The sequence below is a fragment of the Kogia breviceps genome, chromosome 1 (genome assembly GCF_026419965.1).
Source record: "Kogia breviceps isolate mKogBre1 chromosome 1, mKogBre1 haplotype 1, whole genome shotgun sequence".
Taxonomy (NCBI): Eukaryota; Metazoa; Chordata; class Mammalia; order Artiodactyla; family Physeteridae; genus Kogia; species Kogia breviceps.
Window position 1 is genome coordinate 84,808,411 of NC_081310.1, and position 25,696 is coordinate 84,834,106.

The following is a 25,696-nucleotide window of genomic DNA, read 5'->3' on the forward strand; positions in this document are numbered from 1 at the left end:
GACCTCTTACTGCTTTAATCCTTCTCCCTAAAAGGGTGATTATCTTACAAAATACTTTCTGTACTGCGGAAGTTTTAGGTAGGAGTTACTGATGAGGACTGATCCTAATGCATTGTTTTAGGCTTCAGCTTAAAACAAGGGGAGTGTTTCCTAAGGGTTTATTTGGAGTTAATTCTGTCACTGGAACAGAAGCCTCAGGGTGGGTTGGAGATTCTGCTGTTCCTACATCTCCATGGGCTGAGAGGTGGGAGGTGGGGATGCTGGAGAAGGTGGTAGTGGAAACTGAGTCTTGAACACATCAGAAACCTGCTCTGGGAAGGCATGAGCTGAGCAGCCTCTGTCAGTGCTGGCAGGCAGGTTCAAAGAGTTAGGACCAGCTCTCTGGGACTTCTTAGTAGGTGGAGCTAACACGAGAACTTAGTTAAGGAGGGAGCAGTCAGGTATTGGTGGAGAGTGGAACACGCATGGCGTGGATTTTGTTCCAGTTCTACCTTCTTAACTTGCGTTGGCAGCTCTTGTGTTTATATTATTTGAGTTTATTTCCTATTTGATGTCTGAACTGAATAGCTGGGAGCAGGCCTGGCTCGGGGACTGCAGTGTGGTGGGAGGCTAAGTTGGAGGCCTTAGCTTCTGTGCAGCCTCTCGCAGTCAGTAGATCCAGGTGATAGGGAAGGATTTAACATCAGTGCCAAGTTCCCTCTTCATTAAAGGTCAAGTCCAGGCCCTGGCAGTTCTTGGTTCAGGTGCTTCTCTCAGCAGGCAGCTCCAGAAAGAAAGCTGGGGGCTATGAGGGCCTAGGCTGGAATATCACTACTCCCAACACAGGACAGATATGCTATCTCAGCACCATTCTGTCACCTCTCCTTTCTTTTGAGACCCTCTGTTTCCCACTGAGTTTTTTCCCCCATCCACTTATCTTCCAAGCCAGGCAGCAAATTGGCACAGAGTTTGGAGAGACAACTGCAGCATCAGGAATATGATACTCCTGGTACCCAGCTGCCATGTGTTACCAGCAGTTGTGGTTGATAAGGTCCCAGATGGAGCATGGAATTAGGCAGACAGAATCTGCTTGCTTCATCTGACCCTGTGTCTCCTGAGTGGCTGTCCTCCTTCCCTGTCCTGGGTCTCTTCTGCATTTCTGGGATTTCTGCTTTTGTTTTGAACAGACAGGGCTCCTCTCTGTTCTCCTCTCTGCTCCTCCACTACTAGTTAGTAGTGTCTCTATCTTTGGCCTGACATAGGTTTCCCTTCTGCCTCTGCTTTCCTCAATCCTCTGCCCATTCTGTGACTCACTCCTCCAGGGGAGGCTCCAGGGCTGAACCACATTTACTGACCAGCACGTTGGCAGTAGGTCACTGGGTTCTCTTATCTCTTTCTTGTTCCCTTGCTTGTACTTTTGATCTCCCAGCCCTCCCTCTGCAGATGCATTCAGAGGATAATCAAATTCTCCTTTGGATATGAAAAGTTTATGGCACACGGGGGAATCTCTAAGTGTTCATATTTTTATCAGATAGATTGTTTTGACTTAAGGACAGTAGAGGGCTTCCCTGGTGGCGCAGTGGTTGAGGGTCCGCCTGCCGATGCAGGGGACACGGGTTCGTGCCCCGGTCCGGGAAGATCCCATATGCCGCAGAGCGGCTGGGCCCGTGAGCCATGGCCGCTGAGCCTGCGTGTCCGGAGCCTGTGCTCCGCAATGGGAGAGGCCACAGCAGTGAGAGGCCCGCATATCACACACACACAAAAAAAAGGACAGTAGAGGAAGTGGAAGTAGCAATAGCTAATCTCTTAGGAGTCCCTAGACACACCAAGGCCAGGGAGCAGGGGTCTTGAGGAATATCACTACTTCTCTTTTGAATGCTTAGGATGAACGAGTTTAGAAATGTAGCAGTCACAAAGCCACTCTAAACACTTACCTCCATCCTCAGCAGCCTCATTTCCTTTTAGTTATTTCTAACGGTGGTATGGGGTGGTTAAGAGCATGGAGTGTAGTGCTGGGACCTGAATCTTCCTTTTATCTCTAATGTGACCTGGCGCAAATCACTTTAACCTCTCTGTGTCTGTTTCCTCATCTGTAAAAACAGAGATGTTAATAAATAGGGTGATTATGTGATTCAAATGCAATAAAGAGAATATAAAGTTTGTGCACAATGCCAATGCATGTTCCCTATTATAATTGCTATTATTGTTGATGCTGTCTTTGCTACTGGCCTTCTGAGGTTGTGGGATACTGCCTATCTAAATTTTACCCTTTGTGCTGAGACCCGGACAGCATAGAACTCAGCAGGCTAAGGAGATTGCTAATGAGGTCCCACAAGATGGTCCTCCAGGAGTCTGGTCTCTTTAGAGAGACAGGGTGAGAAAAGTTCTAGCGGGAAGAGAAACAAGAGCTCTCAGAGGAAATTGGCATGCCTTCCCTCACCTCCCCCAGAGTTGGGTGTGCTTAAGGACTCCTCCTTTTTCAATACTTGGCAGAAGCAAAGGGCAGCCCAGAGAAAAGAAGAAAGGTGTTTTAGTTAAGGAAGTTCTGTTTGGTTCTGCCCTTTCTTTCCGGGGTCCTGGTCCCTGGAGCCTCTTTCCTTAATACTCCTAGCCTTTTGCTTCATCTGGCTGTGTCAATACAAGTCTAAAAATCTCTTTGAGATCCTTCCCAAGCTAGTCAACCAAACCCATTCTGCAGTGACCTTTTACTGGCAGATGAAAAGCAGATGGCCTCCACCTGGTTTTGCTTAGCTGGTGGCATCAAACAGTGTGACGCTTCCTAAGAAGGGAGGTAGGGGACAGGGAGCCTTTCTTAGCAGGCTTTTCTGCCTATTAGAGTAGGTCAGTCTCTTTTCCCCACCCTATGTGACGGAGCAAGGGGTAGGCTTGGGGTGGAAGGATGGCATCCAGAGTGGAAAGTCTTTGCGTTGGTGGTATAGTGGTGAACATAGCTGCCTTCCAGAGTGGAAAGTCTTTCGTTGCCACTCATATCGCATTGGTGGTATTTAAGTTGGAGAGGCCAGGGGGCAGGGGGCCCACTATGAGTGGGATCAGGAGCCTATCCTCAGCTTGCTGGCTGCTCACAAACCTCACTTCTCACAGTGTTACCGGGACTTGGCTCTGGTGAGTCGTGACGGCATGAATATTGTCCTGAATAAAATCAACCAGATACTTATGGAGAAGTACTTGAAGTTGCAGGATACCTGCCGTACTCAGGTAAGGCCAGAAAGAAAAGAGAGATCCAGCTCAGAGACGTAACAGAATGGATCCTCTCCTAAGGGGAAGGGAAGGAGGAATCGGGGGTAACCTACCACTACCTTTGTACACCTAAATTCTAATGTGATTGGATTAGCCCCTTTCTCAAACTCACAGGCCTTTCTCTTCATCTGTCTTTTCATCTCTCCTTTAGTTGGTGTGGTTGGTACGGGAACTAGTGAAGAGTGGGGTTCTGGGAGCCGATGGTGTTTGCATGACATTCATGAAGCAGATTGCCGGTGAGTTGGATGGCAAGAACGTAAAGAAGAAAGGAGAGCAACCCAGAGCGTAAATCCAGGCAATGGAGAATGATTAAGTACCTGAGGGACTTATTCCTGGATTGCTTAGACTCTTTCCTTTTGACCCAGGCATCTTCTGGCCACGTATGTTGCAGAAAGAAATTGAAAAATTACTGGGGGCCTTTTGAAGCAATAAGTCTTGCCTCCTTTTCCTTCCTGCCGAACTCGAGGCCTGGTATAAAATAGTTGGCCTATTGTAACCAGTCCTCACTCTGGGGTTTCATGGCATATTGGATCAGGAAGAATCTGGAAGGAATGGGGAGAGAAGTAAGGGCAAAATAATTGGTTCTCATCACACTGTACTTTCAGAAACCCAGGCATCTTCTCTGGCTCCACCTCAATGTTCTGAACATTTGGGGCCAGTTTGAGGGACGAACTGTGTCACAGAACAGACCCTGACATTTAGGTTTTGTTATCTTCTTGGCATCAGTGACATCTGTCTGAGCCACTGAATATCCAAGAGGCCTGCTCCTGCTACTTCTATTCCCAAAATTACATGTGTTTGTTTAAAAATGACCCTGCCTCTCTATCTCACCATTGCCCCTTGGTTCTTTGCTTCCTCTTCAGGATTTTGTACAACACCGATGCTCCTGTTGCTATGTGTATAAACCTTAATCTATGTGATGTGTGACTCTGTGAACATGGAATTTTTAAATTAGGACCTGGGGCAAGGCATAGCATTGTTGTGCTGGCTGTTTTTATCCACTCTCCTGGTACTCTCTTCCCTGTTTGGCTTCTCCCAAATAGGGAGTCCCCACTTCTCATCCTAAGACTTTGGTCTGGCATTACTGAATGTTTAATTCAGCCCCGGGATGTTTCATAGCAAGCACTCAAGACTGTGATACCTGGAAGCAAGAAACCCTTGGCCTGTCATGAGCCTGACACAGGATTTCGGACATCCAGTGGCTGGACTGCAGCTCTTGCTAGCCACCTGCACTTCTCAGGCCCTGTCTGAAATACCATCCTTTCTTTCCAAGCATGGGCTTTTCATATCTCCTTCCCAGACATTCCCTTTCAGGGGTCAGAGTATTCCCATTCCAACCCCCTGTCTATGGAAAAGTAGCAGTTCTGGTTTCTGGGAAAATCCCAAACCTTCCCTTCCCTTCTCTCTGGAGTCAAAGGGGGAAACTTTAAAGAGTGACAGAACAGAAGGCAGTTTTTCCAGCACTCAGAACATCAGTGATGGGATAACAGTTAGGGATGGACCAGTAGGATGGTGAAGAAGTGTACTGGATTAGCTGAGTCACTAATCAGAGCCATTCTGATTCTCTGTTTTCTCCCCCTTTGATCAGGTGGGGATGTTACGGCAAAAAATATCTGGTTGGCAGAGAGTGTTCTGGATATCCTGATGGAGCAGAGGTAGAGTCTATCGTGAAGGGTGGGGCAAGAGCCAGATATGGCCTCAGTGGGTGTGAGTGTGGGAAATGGGGATGCAGAGGTTGTGTGAGGACTGTTAGTGGCCCAAGAACACTTTAGGTTAGAGGGGATGAGGTGGGGGCGGGAGAGACCAGTGTATTGGTGGCAAGTGAAGGAATTAATGCCATGGTATGTCCCAGGGATGAAGGAGTGGGAAAGAAAGTCTTTGCTAAAATCTCTCGGAGCCCAGGAAAAACTCGTTTCATCTGATAAGCGTTTATTTTTGATCCAGACCTCCATGGAATGTTTATCTTTGGGGGGAGGTGGGGGAGAATGAGCTCAGCAGAGTAGGGCCAGCCAGCCACCCAGGCCTGGCAGGTACCCCTTTTCTCCCTTCCAAGACTATCCATCCTACCCATGCCCCCCTTTTGTTGAAGTGGCACAGGCGGTGGTGGGAGTGAGGTCACTGAGACCAGTGGTACAGAGGGCATGAGGGGGCATGTTGGGCTTTCCAGCTGATTCTTTCCCTTCCCCATCAAAGTAAAGGACCAGAAAATATGAGGGCTGTTCCATATATGAACTTGTTTGGGGGTGAGGCCTACCTCTGAGTCCTGTGGCCTCAGTCTTCCTGTTGCTTAATTTCAGAGTCTATTTCTGGGAGAGGACACCAGAGTAGTCACGTGATTGAGAGGGCTGATAGCCTCCATATTTCCGATGGTTTAGAAGAATGGACCTCCTCCCTTATTCACACTTGTGAAAGAGGTGGCTGTGTTCTCTGCTCTGCCGGAGCTTGAAAGCTGTGCCAGGTCTGCCGAGCAGTGCCACCTAGTGCCCTGGGCTTGGATGCGCAGCTGCAGGTGCGGCTGGCGGCACTTCGTCTTTGGTACCAGCACACAGCACATGAGATCCTAGTGGTTTCTTACCAGGTCTCTGCTTCTCTTAGGTCGCTGTGCCTTCCTAACGCCCTGGGTCAGAGGGTTTCACTTTCATCTCTCTTTCTGTTCATTACCGCATCCCAGGATTCAGATACATTCATCACCTCTACTAGCAAATCTTCCTAAAAAGTGATTTTTCTCATTTTGTCCCTGGTGCCAGATACCTCCTGTTCCCACACCTTAAAGCAGAATTCTGCTCATTTGGGCAATTAGAGTGCGGTCTTAGTGTACAGGTGTCAGATAACTGCCCTACCTTTTCTCCTGCCCTCCAAAAAACTCACATCCTTTGATGCAAGTGAGTCCCTAGAAGTTTAAAACTGTCCTCTTCCACACCTGCCCTCTCACTCCTTCCCAAGTGTTTCCAGGGCTATGAAATTAAAAGATAGCAGGTGCGGGAGGGAGACCCATCCCTGTGTCCTTGGCTGCTGCTTTCATTCTGTGAAAGGAAAAGCCCAGAGTCTCTTAATTAGGTGGCTTGAGCACTTTTCCGGAATCAGGATGTTGCCTGGTTGGATTAATTAAACTCCCTGTCTTCTTCCTCTGGTTCCCTGCCTTTCAGCAGGGGTGCCAAAGCCCTTACAAACTACTTGCTTGGGGGAGACAGCTCCCCAGTTTTGGTGCTTTGAGCCAGCATTGGAGTCTTTGGAATCTCCCCACTGTGTCTTAACACCAAGCAGCAGGGAACGCACAATTCTTTCATTCCCCCGTTTCCTCAGGGAACGTCTAAAACTCCCGGGAAAATAGGTTTGCTATCCAAAATCTCGTTCTCCTTTTCAGGTTATGGTTTAAGGCAGGCGACTCACTGACTGGGAGTGGGATCAGTGGCCAGAGAGCAAAGGCAGGGGAAAGTCTGTGACGTGGTGGGCTGCTCACGACAAGCTGACAAGTGTGTTCTGAAATCTCCAGGGTCCTGAAAGGGTCTTGATAATCCCCAGAGGTCCTTGGGCCACACTTCACGAACCACTGACTGAGGGACACTTCCAAACCTTTTTTTTCATAGTCTGAGCCAGGCAGAAGCTCTGGCTTATCTCTGTCCCTTGTACCTCGACAGTGCTTGGCACACGATAGGCACTCAGTTAATGTTTGAGTGACGGAGTCAACAAACAAAATTATTTTATTGGAAGCTAAGTTCTTATGTGGTAAAGAGAGATTGCTTTTATTTAGCACTTACTTTTATTGGGCACTTGGTAGAGTGGGAGGAAGTTGTCCCTACCTTAGCCAGTTAATAGTCCAAGATAGATAACGACAGCAGGATCGGGCAGTTAAGGAACCAAATACTTACTCCCAGAGTGCTAATCATCAAACATCTGTGAGGCACTGGAGCCAAGTGTGGGGGTGAATTGGGAGGGTCTAGACGGAGTACAGGTGCCAGTATCTTCCCTCCCTGCAGGGAGTGGGTATTGAAGAGCAGCATCCTCATTGCCATGGCTGTTTACACATACCTCCGCCTCATCGTGGACCACCATGGGACCGCCCAGCTGCAGGCCCTGCGGCAGAAGGAGGTGGACTTCTGCATCTCACTGCTTCGGGAGCGGGTGAGGACAAAAACAGTGTGGGGAAGTGAAACCCAGGATGGGACGCCTCTTTCTGTTCTGTGTGGTGACCTGGGGCCAGAGGTGTTGTGTTGGAGAGATGGAGGTGGTTCAAGGTCGGTTGTTTTTTCATCACTCTAAGACAGATGAGGATAGAAGGGTGGAGAAATTAGCGTGGAGTAGCCCTGGTTCCTAGAATGCTGCCGGTTACGCTGGCATCCAAGGGATTTTCCTGGTCAGCTTCATGAACACTGTTGCACAGCACACCACAGACAGAAGCTGTCTTGTGTTCCCACTGTTAGGTTGTCTCCCCCATCTACCCACCTGGGTAACTGCCATGATCACGTGGGATTGTGAATTGTCCACTGTCAGATCTCCCAAGAGAGACAGATGCTAGAGTTAAGCTGTTTAATGCAGTGGCCGCTAGCCACATGTGGCAATATAAATTAAAATGCATTGAAATTAGGGCCTTCCATGGCGGTCCAGTGGTTAAGACTCTGTTCTCCCAATGCAGGGGGCGTAGTTCAGTCTCTGGTCAGGGAACTAAGATCCCGCATGCCACAGAGCATGGCCTAAAAAAAAAAAATTAATTGAAATTAGATAAAAATTTTAAATTCAGTTCCTTGGTTAGCCACATTTCAAGTGCTCATTAGCCACCTGTGACTAATGGGTATCCTTTTGGACAGCACAGATAGAAATCACAGAACCATAGAATAGAATTCTGTTGGACCAAGCAAGTTCTGGGGTAAGATGTCTGGGGCTCAACTTGCCAGCCCTAGGCTTTCTGAGTCTTAGTATCCCTTGACCTGGAATGAAACAATTCTCCGAGGACAGGGCAACGGATTAATGTGAAAACCAGCAGGGCTTCCGCAGTTTCCAGTAACCTCTCATCCTTGATATCAGTCCCCCACTTCAGCTGTATTCCCCTGAACAGCTTGGAGCCAACCCTTGGTTCCAGAAAAAATCGTATAACCCCTTCAACCCTCTTTCCTCCCCTCCCTGGAACATGTTGTTCCTTCCTCTCTGCAACAGGTAAACAATCCATGTTTCTATTCCCTTTCCTGTTTCCTGCCATCCACCCCATCTAGTTCATGGAATGTTTGATGATTGGCCGAGACCTCGTAAGACTACTTCAGAATGTTGCCAGGATACCAGAATTTGAACTGCTTTGGAAAGATATTATCCATAACCCTCAGGCCTTGAGTCCTCAGTTCACAGGTAAGCAAGGGTTAGGGCAGCCTGTCCTTGAGAGGTGACGTCAAGGGGGCAGAGGTTGGTGGATAGGAGGGCGTTGGCAGTCAGATTGAGGAAGCTTGGGACTGGGCAGTCTCTGCCAAGCACAGCTGGGTGTAGGAACGGCAGGGCACACAGAACAGTTCAGGTGCTTCCCGCCCAGACAGCCCCTATTTGGCAGGCTCCAGCTGTCATTTAAGAGAAAGTGAGACAGAGAACTGTGATCCTCCTCCTCCTCCTCCTGTCCCGACAGCTCTTTGGCTCAAGAGGGGAGCTGATGACCAGTTTCACTGAGTCTGTCAGGGGTGTCAGAGGTCAGCTTGTGAGACTGAGTCAGCAGAGGGGCTGGAATTTGTCCTGTAAGCGAAGGCTCCTCCCCAGGAGCAGTCATGCCTCTGAATTCCAAGGATCCAGCTTGGCCAAAATCCTCTTTGGGGGAGGAAAAGAGTCTCTGTGTGCCTCTGCCAACAAGGCCCTTTACATTTCCCTTCCCTTCCCAGGGTCCTCATGGTCTAAACAGTGACTGTGCAGCTTTGCTCCCCACCCCGCGTCCAACACACACGTGTGTGCACGTACACGTGCACACATAACATTAGTGCAGTAGTGAGGAAAGGAGATGAAAGCCCTGGTTTTACCTTCTGTTGTACTGCTCTTATATTGAACATGTATTGAGTTGTTTTGAGTGCCTACTGTGTGCTAGGCTCATGTATGTTAACTCATTTAATCCTCAGGACACTCCTGTAAGATGGATATTTTACTTTCCATGTTTACAGGTAAAGAAAATGAGGTTCAAGGAGATTAAGTAATTTGCCCAAGGCCACACAGCTAGTAAGTGTCAGAGGCAGGATTTGGATCCAGGTCTGTCTGACTCCAGAGTTCGTGCTTATGCCACACCCCACATAGATTGCAGGGCCCAGTGATGGGACCGTCAGGAGCAGGAAGAGAGGCTAGGGCTCCCCATATTTTTCCCTAACTTTCCTACATGTTGCCAACTGGAGTAAAGTGAGTAGGGGGCTCTGGATGTCCAGGAGAAGAAAAGAATGAATATATCTTGGTCCTGGGGATGGTGGTTGGTTGGAGCAGATCATTCAGGTGCTGGTTAGAGCCCCAACTTATACCTGTGCTCGACCTCTTGGTCATGTCTTAGAATTTCCCAATGAGCAAGACCACTGGCCATCAGTACCTGGCTCACGTTGCCCACCTGCCTTCTATTCCTTCTGGTCCTCAGTCTTCTCTTTTCTCTTCCCTTGCACACTTGGTTCAGGTATCCTACAGCTTCTTCAGTCAAGAACATCTCGAAAATTCCTAGCATGTCGTTTAACCCCAGACATGGAGACTAAGCTCCTCTTCATGACATCCCGGGTAAGCTAACCTACTGCAGCAGGAAGAGAAGCTACAGGTGCTGGCCTAGGCTTCTTCCTTCAGCCTGTAGATGTCTTACTATTGGTTACTGCCGGGTGGAGGGGTGGTCAAGTGTGTGATTGGGCATGGATCTAAGAACTGGGGATATAGTGTTGAGTAAGGCATACAATTCCAGTTCTTGTGAAGCTTTCAATCTATCTAAAGCAGTCATTAAACCAATACTTGTATACAAATAATGTAATTTACAAGTGTGAAATGTGCTATAAAAGGGTAGAGTGAGAGTGCTCATTCTGGGAAATTAAACTCACGGTTCCTCTGGGTGAACCATGACCTCTCAGGAAGACAGCTGCGCCCTTTTCGTTTCCAAACATGGCTGAATTATGGCAGCTTTGCTTGAGGAGCATGTTAAAAATACATCTTCCTGGGCTTCCCTGGTGGCGCAGCGGTTGAGAGTCCGCCTGCTGATGCAGGGGATACGGGTTCGTGCCCCGATCTGGGAAGATCCCACATGCCGCGGAGCGGCTCGGCCTGTGAGCCCTGGCTGCTGAGCCTGCGCGTCCGGAGCCTGTGCTCCGCAACTGGAGAGGCCATGACAGTGAGAGGCCCGTGTACCGGAAAAAAAAAAAATCTTCCTGGGTCTTACTCTCCCAGAGAATCTACTTGTGGAATCTGTATTTGTAACAGACTTTCCAGGCAGCAATCCCTCTGCAGCCAGTCTGGTGTTAGGGAACCACTTCTCTAGCCAACTTACGGTTTCCCAAGTCATACATGAGAACTGTCTAGATCTGGGCTGTCGCATGTGGTAGCCACTAGTCACATGTTGCAATTTAAATTAGTTAAAATTAAATATAATTTAAAATTCAATACCTCAGTTGGAGTAGCTACATTTTAAGTGCTCAATAGCCACCATCTAGAAAGTTGTACTGCAGAAAGTTCTATCGGACGGTGTTGGTTTAGTGTTTTTTTGCTTTTTTTTTTTTTTTTTAACCTTTCTGCTCTCTATTTTGGTTGAATTGGGAATAGAAGAGGAAATCTAGATCTTTCCCCTTAAGGTTGCTATTTGTATCCACTTAGAGTCTGTTTAGGGGAAGGACTTGATGCAAGAAGGTTTGGAGAGTCTGTATGCTTTGGATAATGATCCTGTTAGGTCATTCAGCCTCAGGAAGCTTTCAGTCAGTGCTGAGGAGAGATTTTTGTTTTTTAAATCAAGGAACATTTAAATCAGGATGTCTTCCCAAAGGCAGAGAGACTTGAGAGACAATGAATAAGTTGTGGGAAGAAATTGAGGTCTAGGTCAAGCCTAGAGTTGAATGGTGCTCATTTCCCTCTGTCCAGAGACCCCACCCTCCCTTCCCAGTTTTTCTTTCTAACGTCCCCTTCCCCCAGGTGCGGTTTGGTCAACAAAAGCGATACCAGGATTGGTTCCAGCGCCAGTACCTGTCAACCCCAGACAGTCAGTCTCTGCGCTGTGACCTCATTCGCTACATCTGTGGGGTTGTCCACCCTTCTAATGAAGTGCTGAGTTCAGATATCTTGCCCCGATGGGCCATCATTGGCTGGCTCCTGACAACATGCACGGTGAGGGGCTGGGCATGGGGTGGAAGCTGTTGGGTGGTGAAGGGCCCCTCTTTCCCTTGTGTCTCACACTTCCATGCTTCTTCCTGACCCTCTGGGCCACCCGACCACTAAGGACCCTTCTTTCGCTGTCTTCCTCCTGAGTGTCTCAGCCTTTGCCCCACCTCCCTTAGTGTCTCTAGAAGTTTACTTACACTTTTTATTTCCCATGTGGGTTTAGGGTTGAACAGGTTCATCTACACCTTTACTGCCAATCTCCAAGCCTGGGTTTCTGAGGCATCCCTGTCTTTCCTATCAGCTTCCAGAAACCACATGTGATTATTCCTCTGAATTGTTCCTGACTCAGATTCAGATCTTGTGTTCCTTAGACCCTCACTTCCATGCCTTTTGGCATCTGCTCTGGATACTTCCCTTCTCCAAACATAGTGAATCCGCAGTGGAGCCATTTCCTTCCCAGCGTTTCCTCCCTGTGCCCGGGGTGGGAAACTTGTTCTCTGGCATCTAGCTGCCCTCTGACCTCTTCTGACAGAGTTCCCCCTCCCCCGTCTGACTGGGTCCTTGGAATGTGCTGATTCAGATATAACAACAAGCTATGCCTAAGGGTCTTTCCTTCGGGAATGTGCCTGGGGAGCTCAGCACAGGCAGCCGAGGGGCTAGTCTGAGTGTCTCAGCTCCGGGGTGATCAGGGGACTGCCCCCCCAGGCCCAGCTGTTCTCCCTGTGGGATCAAGGATGTGTTCTACTGAATGCGTGAGGACCCAGGCCGTTGGTTGGTGAGACCACAGGGTACTCACACTCATTTACAGATTTGGGTGCCTTCAACCCTGTAGGGGTTCTACTCTGTCTCACTAGAAACTGAATTTCATGGATGGAGCAGTCACGTGGGCCCTGGAATCTGCCTTGGGCTTCTGAAGGAAAGGGAGCTGGTTGATGAAACTAGCCCTCTTTTTTCCTCTTTTTTTTCCAGTCAAATGTCGCTGCCTCTAATGCCAAGCTGGCTTTGTTTTACGACTGGCTGTTCTTTAGCCCAGACAAGGATAGCATTATGAACATAGGTATGTGACCGAGACCAGGCAGCAGCACTCCCCTTCCCCCAAGCCCTGCTGCCTTGTCTCAGTGATAGCGGCCATAAATCTCAGGGCAGCATGGTGTGGAGGCAGCTTATCTGGGAGCAGTTCCGTTGTTCCTCATCACTGCTCCCTTGACCTAAAAGGAAAATTGCTTTGATGAGACTAAGCAATCATTCCACCCCCTTCTCCCCATAGCCTTAGGCTTGGGCTCGAGAGTGGGGAGGGCCCAGGCAGAGGAAAAGGCTGTGCTATCTCCTTCTCTTCTCCTACTACCTCCCTCCTCCAAGCTGAATGCTGGGGACAAGAAGGGAGATGAGGGCTATGAGCTGTTTTGGGGGTTGTCTGCTTTTGGGTCTGCTCAGCACGACGAGGGGGGCAGGGATAGACATAGCTTTCTCTGGAGCCATTCATACATATTGATACCTCATTTTGTGGAGCTGGAAATAGACTGTCTGATGTGGGGGGACCCTTTAATTCCACATTCTCCAGAGCCAGCCATCCTGGTCATGCATCACTCTATGAAGCCCCACCCAGCCATCACTGCCACACTCCTGGACTTCATGTGCCGTGTAAGTGCCATAGCCCTTTTTTTCTCCCCATGCTGCCTGAGCAGAGTTAAGTGTGTGTCCCTTCTAACCTTGTAGGTCAGTGCATAGGTCTTCCCAGTGCCCCTTGACTGTGGGAGCAGAAGTGGGTCATGGCCGTGGGTCCTATCTCCCAAGTTAGTGAATGCTTCTTTTCCTCATTCCCACTGTCTCCAGTTGAATCTTTCCATGCCTCCACTGGGTTTCTCAGCTTCAAGGATGATGACTTAAGGTAAAATCTGGTCTCCCTGAGGAGGAGCCAGGTTGAGTAAGAATTTCCCATTTTAGCAGCACAGGACAATCAGGAACATTCCAGTCCTTTCTGCAGCCATACTTCCCAGTGTCTCCTGATTAAAACCAAAGCAGCTTTTTAGATCTAGTTCAGCAGAACACTCTGGATGGAAAGTCCTGTGCTCATTCGCTCCTCCTCTTCTTCCCTTCCAGATCATTCCCAACTTCTATCCACCATTGGAGGGCCATGTGCGGCAGGGTGTCTTTTCCTCCCTCAATCACATTGTGGAGAAACGGGTCCTGGCGTAAGGACTTTATGTGTCTGTGGGGCAGGGAAATGGGTTGTTTTCTCATTTTTCACTAGGTCGGGCACATCCAGTTATTGCTGTACCACTGCCGAACCTTGCCCTCAAGAGGTATAAAAAGTACTGGCTCCACCGCAGACTGCTAGGCATATGTCCTCTTGACTCTTAGAGGAATTTCTCTCTTGCAGAGGGCTTCAAATGCCTTCCCTGTGCCCTGGTGACCCTTCCCAAGGATCTGAGTATGGCCCAATTGTACCAGTTGGGCTTAAACCTATTTGCTTAACTCCATGTTGCGTTAGAAGTGAGGAGCTCTGATATTGACCTGCATTCATGTTCCCCATTAGGCATTTGGCTCCCCTATTTGACAACCCTAAATTGGATAAGGAGCTGCGGGCCATGCTGAGGGAGAAGTTTCCTGAGTTCTGCAGTTCTCCCAGCCCACCTGTGGAAGGTACAGACCCATCCATTCCATCACCTGTTTCAAAAGAGGGATGGAGACATCCAGGGTGCTCAGACTAGAGCCCTTGTTTAGGATGTCATCCCTGTGCAGTGCTCTACCTTGTGACACTGTCCCATTCAATTTTTCTTTCCCTAGTTTTTTCTTTTATTCATTTTTGTGTCATCTTCCTTGGTTCTCCCTCACCATCTAATCTTATCTGCTTTTCACTGAGCTCTCTTGCTCTCTTAACTCCTATTTTTTTCTCTTACTAACCTCTCCTCAGTAGGTGGAAGGCCTTCATGGAATGTGCGTTTATCTCACTTAAGCTTTGCCCATCTCTTCTCTCTTCCCAGCCCCAGGTCTGGCCTCTGATGAGAGGCTGTCATATTGGGTCTCAAATCTTGCTTCCAGTTCCAGACACACCCACACACGTCCCCTTCCTTTTTTGTTTTGGGGTAAGGGCTTAAGCCAAGCAGAGCTTCCCAACTTAGTTTTAAATTAAAGAGCACTTGGGACTGTGCCTGGTCTTATCTACTCGCTGATCCTCAGCTGAGCCTAGAGGAGGCAGGTTCTGTGCTGCTCTCATTCCTAGCAAAATCCCCACCAAAAGCCCTGAAGCGTTGAGGACAAGACACCTGTTCTTCCGGAATTCATATTCCATTTAGGTCATGAACTCCTTATCCTCCCACTTGTCCTTTAGTCTCCCTTTCCCAGGAGCATGGGACAGAGGAGGCCATCAAATGCCTTGTCTTTCTTTACTCCCAAGTCAAAATTGAGGAGCCAGTTTCCATGGAGATGGACAACCACATGTCAGACAAGGATGAGAGTTGCTATGACAACGCAGAGGCAGCCTTTAGTGACGATGAGGAGGATCTCAACAGCAAAGGTGAGACTGGCAGCAAAGGTAGTTCAGGCTTGTGTCAATCCCGAGAGGACTAGTTGGCAGGAGCAGCCTCTCTGTCATCTTTGCCTCTCTGAGTTAGTTTTGTTAACAGGCTTCCTGGATGAGACTCCAAGGTACAGAATCCTGCACTTGGCACTGAAGCAGGAGGGTAAAAAGGAGAAGTGGTCCCTGCCCTCTCTTGCTTCCTGAGGCTAGAACACGCACACGCTCAGGGAAGTGCTTCAAGCACTCACAGCTCTGAGTGAACGGTGCACACAAGGCGCGTGTCAGGAGGGCAAGACTGTTCAGGGGGCTGTCTCTGCTTCTCGTGTCTGGGCCAAGTGACTTCTTTCCTAAATCACTCTCTTCAGGAAAGAAGAGAGAGTTTCGCTTCCACCCAATCAAGGAGACAGTGGTGGAAGAGCCAGTTGATATCACCCCTTACCTTGACCAGCTGGATGAGTCCCTGAGGGACAAAGTGCTCCAGCTTCAGAAGGGGAGGTGGGTGCCGGCCCTGCTGTCAACCTCTGGAGGTCCAGCCCTGGGCTTCTACCTGGAGCTTAGTGGGGTGGCTTAGTGGTGGGTTTGGAGGGGACGTGGTAGGGGTGTGTGGAGAGGTGGTTGAAGCTGCATGGGAGATGCCTTCTGCAGTTTTGGTTGGAAGGTGTGGGCTGGGAGGGCGCAGCCATGTTCCCCAGCATCCCGGGCTCTCACTCCAAGGTTCTGAGAAGAGCCTCTGAAACCCGAAGCGGGACTGGGGATTTCCCTTGTCTTTGGCCTCTGCCCAGAGAGCAGCAGATTTCTGCCCTGAGGCCTCCTCAACCACAGCCCTGATTCCCACAGAGCTCCTTTGTTTTGTCTCTGTGCACCGGAGTGTGCTTGAGCTCGCTGTTCTGGGTGTGTGTCCTGCCCTCTGCTATCATTTACGTCCCTGAGATTTCCTCTCCCTTCTGCCCTGCAGTGATACAGAGGCCCAGTGTGAGGTCATGCAGGAAATCGTGGACCAGGTCCTGGAGGTGAGGAGGACCCCACCCCCTTAGGGAGGAAGCAGCCCAGCCTGCCCAGCTTAAAGCCCCGCAGGCATCTGACTGCCTCCTTCCCCTACTCTAGATGGGTTCCCCCTCTGATGGGGGAGGGGCTGGCTGATCCTGGAGGGAGAAGCCGATGAGTTCAGAGGCTCTGGATAGTGCGGGCAGTGAGGCTTGGGCTTGGGTGGTGATAGTCCCTCCTTGTCTTACCACCCAGGAAGACTTTGACTCGGAGCAGCTGTCTGTCCTCGCTTCCTGCCTACAGGAGCTCTTCAAGGGCCACTTTCGAGGGGAGGTGCTGCCCGAGGAGATCACTGAGGAGTAAGGCTCATCTTTCCTGACTACTCCCCCACCCCACCCCCACCCCTCGGCCTCAGGGAGCTAGAAGGATGACCCAAGTCCTAGAGGCACCTTGCTGAGGACTTGGGAAAAATTATCTCTTCACTTGTTTTTATTCTCACACATACTGATTCATTTAAACGAGGATTTATTTTTTGCCTGCCGAACAGCGAGCGTACTGGGGCAGTGGACTAGCACCCCTCCTGTGCGTCCTGCCCTGCTGCTGCACCCAGCAGCCCCAGTCTTTGCTGCTTCAGGTGGGATTGGACCCTTGCCTGGAACCTCCCTGAAGGGCAAGAATCTCACTTGCAATGACAACAACTAGATTGTGGCTCAGTGTTAGGAACCTGATTTCTCTGTAAGCAAGCCGCTGGGGCAGCGGGAAGTTTAAGTTTAACGTTGGTTAGGAAAGGAGCAGGCTGGCATCTAGCCTCAAGCTGGTTCTCCATATGTGCCTGCAAGCCACCCTTCCTCCCCTCACATGGACTCTCATACATCACCCTCCTCTTGTAGGTCCCTGGAGGAATCTGTGGGGAAACCTCTCTACCTAATATTTAGGTAAGCCTCTACCTCATGTTTAGGTCCAGCTGTAGGAGATGCTGCTCTGCCATCCATCCTCCCCATCAGCACGCTTATGCTTCTGTCCTGGGGTAATGGGGCTCCCTCTCCAGGAGGAGGGGTATGCAGTGGGCACAGACAGCCATGCCCTCTGAAGTGCCGTAGGAGAGTCTCTCCTAGGTAAAGCTGTCCTCTGTACTCCCATCTCCCACTCCAGGAACCTATGCCAGATGCAGGAAGACAACAGCAGCTTCTCTCTGCTTCTGGACCTTCTCTCTGAGCTGTATCAGAAGCAGCCCAAGATTGGCTACCACCTGCTTTACTACCTAAGGGCCAGGTGGGTGTGGTCCCCACATTTAAGAAGGTGCCCGGAAGCATCCTGGAGAGCCTCTGTCCTACCATACCTGATTCCCCGTCCCCCTTTGCTGTCATCACCAGGGCCTTCTGTGTGTGTGTGTGTGTGTGTGTGTGTGTGTGTGTTAATAACAGCTTTAACGTGTATAATTCAGTGGTTTTTAGTATATTGACAAAGATGCACAACTGTTACTACTGTCTAATTTAGAATGTTACCATCACCGCAAGAAGAAACCCCATACCCATTAGCAGTCACTTTCCCATTCTCCCTTTCACCCAGCCTATGCAACACTGATCTGCTTTTCTGTCTCTGTAGATTTACTTATTCTGGATAGTTTATATAAATGGAATCATACAGTGTTTGATTTTTCATGACTGGCTTTTTTCACTTAGCCTAACGTTTTCAAGGTTTATCCCTATTGTAGTGTGTATCTGTACTTCATTCCTTCTTATGGCTAAATAATCCACTGTATGGATATACCACAATTTATTTACCCATTCACTTGTTTTTGGACATTTGGGTTGCTTCCACTTTTTTGTCTGTTGTGAATAGAGCTGCTGTGAACATTCATGTACAACTTTTTGCATGGACAGATGTCTTCAATTTTCCTGAGTATACAGAATTGCTGAGTCCAATGGTAACTCTATTTTTAAATTTGTGAGAAACTGCCAAACTGTTTTCCAAAGTGATGGCGACCATTTTATGTTCCCACCAGCAGTGTGTGAGAGTTCTAATTTCTCCACATGCACCCCAACACTTGTTGGCTTTTGACTATAGCCAGTCTAATGGGTATGAAGTGGTATCTCATCATTGTTTTGATTTGCATTTCCCTGATGGCTAATGATGCTGAGTATCTTTTCATGCGCTTATTGGCAATTTGCATATTTTCTTTGGAAAAATTTCTGTTTGAATCTCTATTTTTTAATTGGGTATTTGTCTTTTTCTTGTGGATTTTTAAGAGTTCTTCAAATATTCTGGATACATGTCCCTTATCAGATGTATGGTTAGCAAATATTTTCTCCCATTCCGTGGGTTGTCTGTTCAGTTTCTTGATGGTATCCTTTGAAACAGAAAAGTTCTAAATGTTGATCAAGTCCACTTTATTTTTTCTTTTGTCACTTGTGCTTTACTCCTATGTTTTTTTCTAAGAGTTGTGTCATTTCAGTTCTTACATTTAGGCCTGTGACCTATTTTGAGTTAAGTTTTTTGTATATGGTGTGAGGTAGGGGTCTCAGGGTCTCTTTGTGTTATTGCCCTCATTGCTCAGAGCCCAAAGAGCAGGAGAGAAAGCTTTCTCTAACCTGACCCGAGCCCTCTCTCTCTTGTTCTTTACTCTCACCAGATAGTAGCTTCTTCACTAATTGTGGTCTGAGCCCTGTCTGGAACACTGGGGAAAGATGGGGAGAAAGAAGAGTGTCTCCTAATTCCCATAAGTCACCAAGTCCTTGGGGGGAAGGCAGGGGGGAGGCCATGAGAGAGATTAGCCCAGGGCATCTTTGGGCAGCAAAGGGATTCTAGACTGAGAGTCTACTTAGGAGATATTTGAGACTGTGGGCTGGGGTCAGGCTGCTGGCTGAGGCCCAACTGGTCTTGCAGCAAAGCCGCTGCCGGGAAAATGAACCTGTACGAGTCATTTGCCCAGGCCACCCAGCTGGGCGACCTGCACACCTGCTTAATGATGGACATGAAGGCCTGCCAGGAGGATGACGTGCGACTGCTGTGCCACCTCACACCCTCCATCTACACAGAGGTCAGCACCTCTAACTGTATCCATGGGGATGGGGCAGCGGTGCTGGCGGGCTCATGGGAGACTGCATTATCTCATGGCACACAACCCTGACCCTCCTCTACCCATCCCTGCTGGCCTCGGTAAGCCGTTTCCTCCCACACCACAGCTGTACCTCTCTTTATCAACTTGAAAAATGTCTAAAACCCCCAGAATTCTTGTTGTGTGGGTTGGGGTCTGGGCCTATACACTTGTCTCCTCTGCTTTGGCCCCATCCTCTGGACCCAGGACAGGGCCCCCGACCAGATCCATGTTCACGTATCCAAAGCCCTCTCGCCATCTGATGGCTCACCCTCCAATCTCTCTAATGGCTCTCAAAGACCGGGGCCTCTGTAGTGGAGACTCACCTTTCATTTCCCTGGTTCACTAAGAGTCTCCTCTAGGAATTGGGACATAGGAGGAGGTATCAGCTCTTCCTCCTCTTGGTGAAAGTTACCAGGAACAAGGAAATCATGGCATAACAGGAGGAAGAGTGATGTCAGCCAAAAACTGGAGGGAGGAGGGGTGCAGATGCCCAGCTCCCTCCCTGGTGAGCTGGCCTCTCCAGAAGGGACCCTGCCTACCCTGTACCCTGCACACTCCGCAAATATACACACTCTGTACACCTTCTCGTCTTTGGCAAGGGTCAATATAGACTGGATTTCTTTGCTGCCAGAGATGCAAATGCTAATTCTGTTACCACTCCACACAGAGCTAACTAACCAGCATGTTCAGTCCCTTTCAGCTCTAACTTTGTCTCTAGATGGCTCCCCATTCCTTTCCTTACACACGCATGTGCGTGCGCGCACACATACACACACACACACACTGTGTGCACATACAGATCTAAAAACTTGGGTTCTTTAAGGATTAAGTTCCCAGCTTCATAACTACTGGATCTTTGTTTAGGGATTTATATTGGGACCCCATGTCTGGCTAGCCCAGCATCCCCTGAGCATGTGGTAGGGAGAGGCGATGAATTATGAGGTGAAAGCTGAGGGGTGCATTTTGGTCTTATGCCCTACTTTCCCTCTTTTTCCTCCAGTTTCCAGATGAGACCTTGCGGAGTGGGGAGCTGCTGAACATGATTGTGGCTGTTATTGACTCAGCACAGGTGAACATAGAGCTGTCATCCCGAGAGGCCTGGGAGCAGGCCTGGGGAGATGGGGTTCTGCCTCCCCCTCGGCCTGCAGAAAGGGAGCCTGTGTTCTCAGGCACCCTGCTCCTGGCTGCAGCTCTGTGCACCTTAGGCCCTGGGGGCTGGGAAGGAAAACGGAGCCCCTGGGAGGCGAGCTGGGGCCATGCCAGTCCTGCTTGGAGTTCCCCTTATTGTCCATATTTTGGGGGCACTCTCGTTCTTCCGGAAAGCCGAGGGGATTGCGTTTTTAAGCTCTCAGTCGGTCTTCCCCTTGGCTCAGAATGAAAATGGTCAGATCATGTCTATTTGACCTTTCTATCATGCATAGGTCCCTGCGAGGCTGTAGCTTGGCCTGTGTCCCTTCTCAGGCCTCACCTGGGGTCCCGTTTCTGCTCCTTCTCTCCACTCATTTGCCCCATTCATAAAAGGGGAAGCATAGCACTCACGAGCCCTTCCTCCTTTGCTTTTCTCCTACCCACATGTGTAATCCCGCCCCCCATGGCCCTTCCCTCAGCACAGGCTGGGATGGCTCAGAGGCGCAGACTGCATCCAAGTAGAGAAGCTGCCTGTTCTCCCTCTGCCATCAGGACACAAGGGGTAGTTTTTCTTAACTGTTTTTGCTCCAAATAGGCCTGTGTTTACCACTGAAGCCAGTTGCTCCTTTGCCAGTCCCCTTCATCCTTCCAAGCCCCTGGCATCCATCATGTGCCATTTCCTCCCCGTTCCTTTAAGACTAGGTTTTCACTTCCTCTGGTTTTTTTCCCTGAATGAGCCCTCCTGCTTCTGCTTCCATACTAGCTTCCTGGCCTCTCTTAGAACCAATGGGTTCTGCCTTCTTCCTCCTCCCCCTTAGCTCCAGGAGCTGGTCTGCCATGTGATGATGGGGAACCTGGTCATGTTTCGAAAAGACTCAGTCCTCAATATACTAAGTAAGTGAGCAAAGCCCTGAGGTGCCCAGGGAGAAGAGAGAGGGGTGGCAGCCCTGTGTATTTTCTAGTAACAGGAAAGCTGGTTCTGGGGCTGAGAATGAGATAGAACATCATTCCACCCTGCTGTGTGGCCTCAGGCACTGTCTGTCTGGATCTGTGTGTGTGTGTACCATCCCTGCCTGGGGTGCTGATTGTGTGTGTGTGTGTGTGTGTGTGTGTGTGTGTGTGTGTGTGTGTGTGTGAGAGAGAGAGAGAGAGAGAGAGAGAGAGAGAGAGAGGGTTATCTCTTCTCTGTCTCCTCAGTCCAAAGCCAGAGAGAGAGAGAGAGAGAGAGAGAGAGAGTGTTAGTGAGATTGAGAATATGAATGAGGGTTATCTCTTCTCTGTCTCCTCAGTCCAGAGCCTGGACTGGGAAACCTTTGAGCAGTACTGTGCCTGGCAGCTCTTCCTGGCCCACAACATCCCCCTGGAGACCATAATCCCCATCCTGCAGCACCTCAAGTACAAAGGTGCGTCGGGTTGTGGGTGTGGAACACGGCAGGGAGAGGGCACTCCCAGTCCAGCTGCTGCAAGGCTTAGGCCTCTGGGCTTCTTTCTAGATGAGCCCAGATCCACCGTTCCCCTTCCCACCAAAGTGCCAAGTGCGAAAAGGCAGGCTCCCTGTCAGTTGCTTCTGCTCTTTAGGTATATCCTGCAGGCCTCCTCTGAGCCAAGTGCTAGGCTGGGGCTCAGGTGGCTCAGGATTTTAGAGGAGTGGGTTAGGGGATTGTTCTTCCTGGTTTCTTGTTGAAGATTATCTTTGCTCCTTGCAGTGGCTATTGGTTGGGGGATGGGAGAGGTGCCAGGATTTCTTCCTGGAATTTTGCATTCCTCTGAACAGCCTCTACCCTCCCCCACAGAGCACCCAGAGGCCCTGTCCTGCCTACTGCTTCAACTCCGAAGAGAGAAGTGAGTTCCACCCCGGGGGCTCTTTAGTCCTCAATCTCAACATACCAAGAGATGCTGCTGCCGTATAAAGGGCTCCTGTCCTGCTCCCGTGGCCGTGTTTTTTCCTATTGTTGACATCTGCTTATTCTACCCTTCCCCCAAAGTGATTTACAAATAAGCAGCTCCCTTGGGATCTGGGCTTCCTCTCGACTTTACCCCCCTGCCCACCAGGAGCTGCCCTCAGAGGTGGGGACCGGACATCCCTGTTTCCTGCTACCACAGCAGTTCTAATCCCCGGTGGCTCCTGCTCCCCTCCCCCATGCTCCTGAGGCCACCACATGGCTAATCCAAGAGGAGGAAGGGTCAGAGTAGGGGGGTCAGACACCATCCCCGTGCTCAACCTGCGAGAGCAGCAGAGCCAGCTGGACCCCCGTTCTCCCTGCCAAGGGTGGGACGGAGAGGGCGAGAAGGCAGAGGCCCCTCCCTCCATCACAGGCACTTTTCCAAAAGCCCCAGATAAATGGGGCCACAGCTGTATATCCTTTCCTTCCTACCTTCTTGCCTTCCTTCCACCTTTTCTCCTCTCTTGGCTGGGAGAGTAGAAATGGTCCAGTGCTTTCTGAAGGAGGTGGGAAGGTTGGAGGGCTGCGTGGGGGCTGTGGCTTCCCACCACCTCCCCTGTACCTTCCTCGGGTTAGACACCGGGGTAGCCCACCCACCCAGTGGGGCAGGGGTTGGGGAGCATACACATACCATATGCTTGTCCTCCTGCCTCCCTGGCCTATTCCCGACTGTCCTGGGCAAAGTGCAGGAGACTTAGTGGGCCTCCCTGCCAACACATGCACGCGCACACACGCACCTTCTACTGTCACAGAAGCTGAAGAGTCTCACTTCTTGTCTCCTGGCTTCCGCAGAGGATGAAACCAGGCATTCCTTGGCCCAAAGAGAAGGAGAGGGATGTGAGAGTAGGAAGCTGCCGCAAGTTGGGGGTGGCACAGGGAAGGGGGGAGGCCAGGGTCTGGGGAAAAAGCCGGTGGGAGAGCTCCAGGGGCGCCGGTGGGAGAGCTCCAGGGGCTCCTGTGGTCAGCTGTGTGAGCAGAGCACCTTTCCCCTTGCCCCCAGGCCCAGTGAGGAGATGGTGAAGATGGTGCTGAGCCGGCCCTGCCACCCCGACGACCAGTTCACCACCAGCATCCTGAGGCACTGGTGCATGAAGCACGACGAGCTGCTGGCTGAGCACATCAAGTCCTTGCTCATCAAGAACAACAGCCTCCCGCGCAAGAGGCAGAGGTGGGACCCTCCATGCCAGGGCTGCCCGCTGTCCACAGGCGAGCGGCACCAGGGCCGTGCAGTTCGGTCCCTGCCTGGCTTGTGGGCGACATCTAGTGGTGTGAAGCTACCTGGTGTGCAGGACCACTGTGGCCCCTTCCCCTCCTTTCCTAGAGCCCTGTCTTTGGTCCCTGTTCCAGGCACACCTCCCTTACCCTGCCAGGCCCTCCCAGCCCTGGGCTGCCTCTGCCTTAAGGAGGGACCTCAGTGAGGGAGGGTGTCTCATTCTCCTGGAGCCATTACCCCAAGCTCAGACTCTGGCTCTTGTGACTTCCCTGCAGCCTGAGGAGTTCTAGCAGCAAGCTGGCCCAGCTGACTCTGGAGCAGATCCTAGAACACTTGGACAACCTGCGTCTCAACCTGACCAACACCAAGCAGAACTGTATGCTTTCCTGCCCTCTCTGAGTGCATGGCACTGCCCTGGCTCACACCACCCGTGGATCCTGGTGGGGCAGCTCTCAGACACCTCACTGTTCTCCTTCCTTGTTCTCCCTCCCTCTAGTTTTCAGCCAGACCCCAATTCTGCAGGCTCTGCAACACGTCCAGGCGAGCTGTGACGAAGCCCACAAGATGAAGTGAGGCTCCTTGCACTTTGGGCCCTGGGAAGTAGTGGGAGAAGGCCTGGGTGAGGGTGGCCTGCTGGGGACACAAACTTAGTGACCAGCAAGACCATGGAGTTGAGAACAAATGGAGACCCTGGCATGGGGTCAGAGAAAAGGATGGGAGGATGGCCATGGGGCCAGGACCCCTACCCTCTAAGAGCCTGTTCTCTCCCTCAGGTTCAGTGATCTCTTCTCCCTGGCCGAGGAATATGAGGACTCTTCCACCAAGCCACCCAAGAGCCGGCGAAAAGCAGCTCTGTCCAGCCCCCGAAGTCGAAAGAATGCCACACAGCCCCCCAATGCTGAGGAAGAGTCAGGCTCCAGCAGTGCCTCGGTGAGACCCTTGGCCGTGCAAGCCATGCACAGGAGGAAAAGGAGAGTTGGGGTGCAGATAGAGTTGGGGCCAGCGCTGCCCAGGCTAGTGATTCCCTCCCCTCCATCTCTTCCAGGAGGAAGAAGACACAAAACCAAAGCCCACCAAGCGGAAACGGAAGGGGTCCTCTGCAGTGGGGTCTGACAGTGACTGAGGCCCTGTGTTCCCCATTCCACCCCCAGTTGGACTGCCCTCCCCTCCTTGGTGAATCAGAGGTTAATAGGGGCTGGGGAGATCGTAGGGGAAACACCCTGTCCCCATCCTAGGGCTCACCCTGGGAGAAGGACGAGCTGCCTCCTTCAGCGCAGCCTGAGAAGCTGCCGTGCAGCCCCCAGTCCCTCCTCCCTCCTCTCTGGGGCCTCTAGCCGCGTCACACTGCTGCTCCCACTGATACTGGGGTTCCCACTGAAACCAGAGGCTGTACAAAACCTGGACTGTGGTGGAAGTCTTCAGCCTCCTGCCCCCTCCCCTAGCTTCCCCCAAAACTATTTCAGTAGAGAAGAGAAATGACAGAGAGGCAGCTGGCCAGAGAGGCTAGGATGAGAGTGAAAACTGTGTGGGTGCCCCTTCCAACTTCCCCCTTCAGGTCTTGATTTGCTCTAAACAGGCGTTTTATAGTTACCCTCCATACACCAGTATGAAGTGGGCATTTAATAAATCTGTGACATGGTCAAGCCACCTTTTCCTCTCCATGGGCCAGATGCCACAAGTGTTTGGGAAGGAACCTGAGAGGGAGGCCACAGCCCCACCTGGAGGCTTGTGCTGGCCTGAAGCTGGCACTTCAAGTCCCTGGGCCAGAGCCCAGGGAGTCCCAGAGACATGTTCCACAGAACTGTCAAATGGTCACATTTCCTTGGTTCTGTCTTTGTTTCTTTTATTTCTTTCTTTTTTTTTTTTTTTTGGCAGAGATAATCGCATTTTAAAAGTTGTTTTTAAATGACAATAAAACAAGCCAGAACCTCTTTTGTGCCGGAGTTGCTGCCCCCTCTTACCCTGTGCACGTACAGGTGGTCTTGATTTAATGGGCACCCTCCCTTCACAGCTTCCCCTTCTCTCTTCCTGCCCACCCCCTTCTTTGTCTGGAGCAGAAGGCTTGGCTTTACCCCCCTGCCCCACCCTGCTTGCTTCTATGCCTCCATCCTTGCTGCCACTGGCTGTGCAGGCCAGGCACTGACCTGTCCAGGCAGAAATTGATGCTGGCACCACCTCCCAAAAGGCTGTTTGTCTTTACCCATCTCTCAAGAAATCAGACTTCCAAAAGCTGGTATTTGTCATACTCTGGTGCTTACCAACTACTGGAGGACTAAATGCTTGGG

General features: G+C 50.5%; 1 protein-coding gene across 1 annotated transcript in view; it reads left to right on the top strand.

Moving 5' to 3' along the window:
* INTS3 (integrator complex subunit 3) overlaps positions 1–25,342 on the top strand; it is a 38,786-nt gene extending 13,444 nt beyond the window's left edge. The window contains exons 4-30 of the mRNA XM_059072186.2: positions 3,082–3,195; positions 3,389–3,473; positions 4,826–4,892; positions 7,215–7,359; positions 8,445–8,574; positions 9,854–9,951; positions 11,338–11,529; positions 12,493–12,580; positions 13,085–13,164; positions 13,624–13,715; positions 14,060–14,166; positions 14,921–15,040; positions 15,409–15,538; positions 15,999–16,053; positions 16,283–16,386; positions 16,918–16,962; positions 17,180–17,299; positions 18,914–19,067; positions 20,128–20,196; positions 21,074–21,149; positions 21,545–21,658; positions 22,049–22,097; positions 23,199–23,366; positions 23,687–23,787; positions 23,908–23,980; positions 24,185–24,341; positions 24,457–25,342. Coding sequence (XP_058928169.1) covers positions 3,082–3,195; positions 3,389–3,473; positions 4,826–4,892; positions 7,215–7,359; positions 8,445–8,574; positions 9,854–9,951; positions 11,338–11,529; positions 12,493–12,580; positions 13,085–13,164; positions 13,624–13,715; positions 14,060–14,166; positions 14,921–15,040; positions 15,409–15,538; positions 15,999–16,053; positions 16,283–16,386; positions 16,918–16,962; positions 17,180–17,299; positions 18,914–19,067; positions 20,128–20,196; positions 21,074–21,149; positions 21,545–21,658; positions 22,049–22,097; positions 23,199–23,366; positions 23,687–23,787; positions 23,908–23,980; positions 24,185–24,341; positions 24,457–24,534 — 2,811 coding nt within the window. The 3' untranslated portion in view covers positions 24,535–25,342. The remainder of the gene's footprint in view (positions 1–3,081; positions 3,196–3,388; positions 3,474–4,825; positions 4,893–7,214; positions 7,360–8,444; positions 8,575–9,853; positions 9,952–11,337; positions 11,530–12,492; positions 12,581–13,084; positions 13,165–13,623; positions 13,716–14,059; positions 14,167–14,920; positions 15,041–15,408; positions 15,539–15,998; positions 16,054–16,282; positions 16,387–16,917; positions 16,963–17,179; positions 17,300–18,913; positions 19,068–20,127; positions 20,197–21,073; positions 21,150–21,544; positions 21,659–22,048; positions 22,098–23,198; positions 23,367–23,686; positions 23,788–23,907; positions 23,981–24,184; positions 24,342–24,456) is intronic.
* The last annotated feature ends 354 nt before the right edge of the window (positions 25,343–25,696 follow it).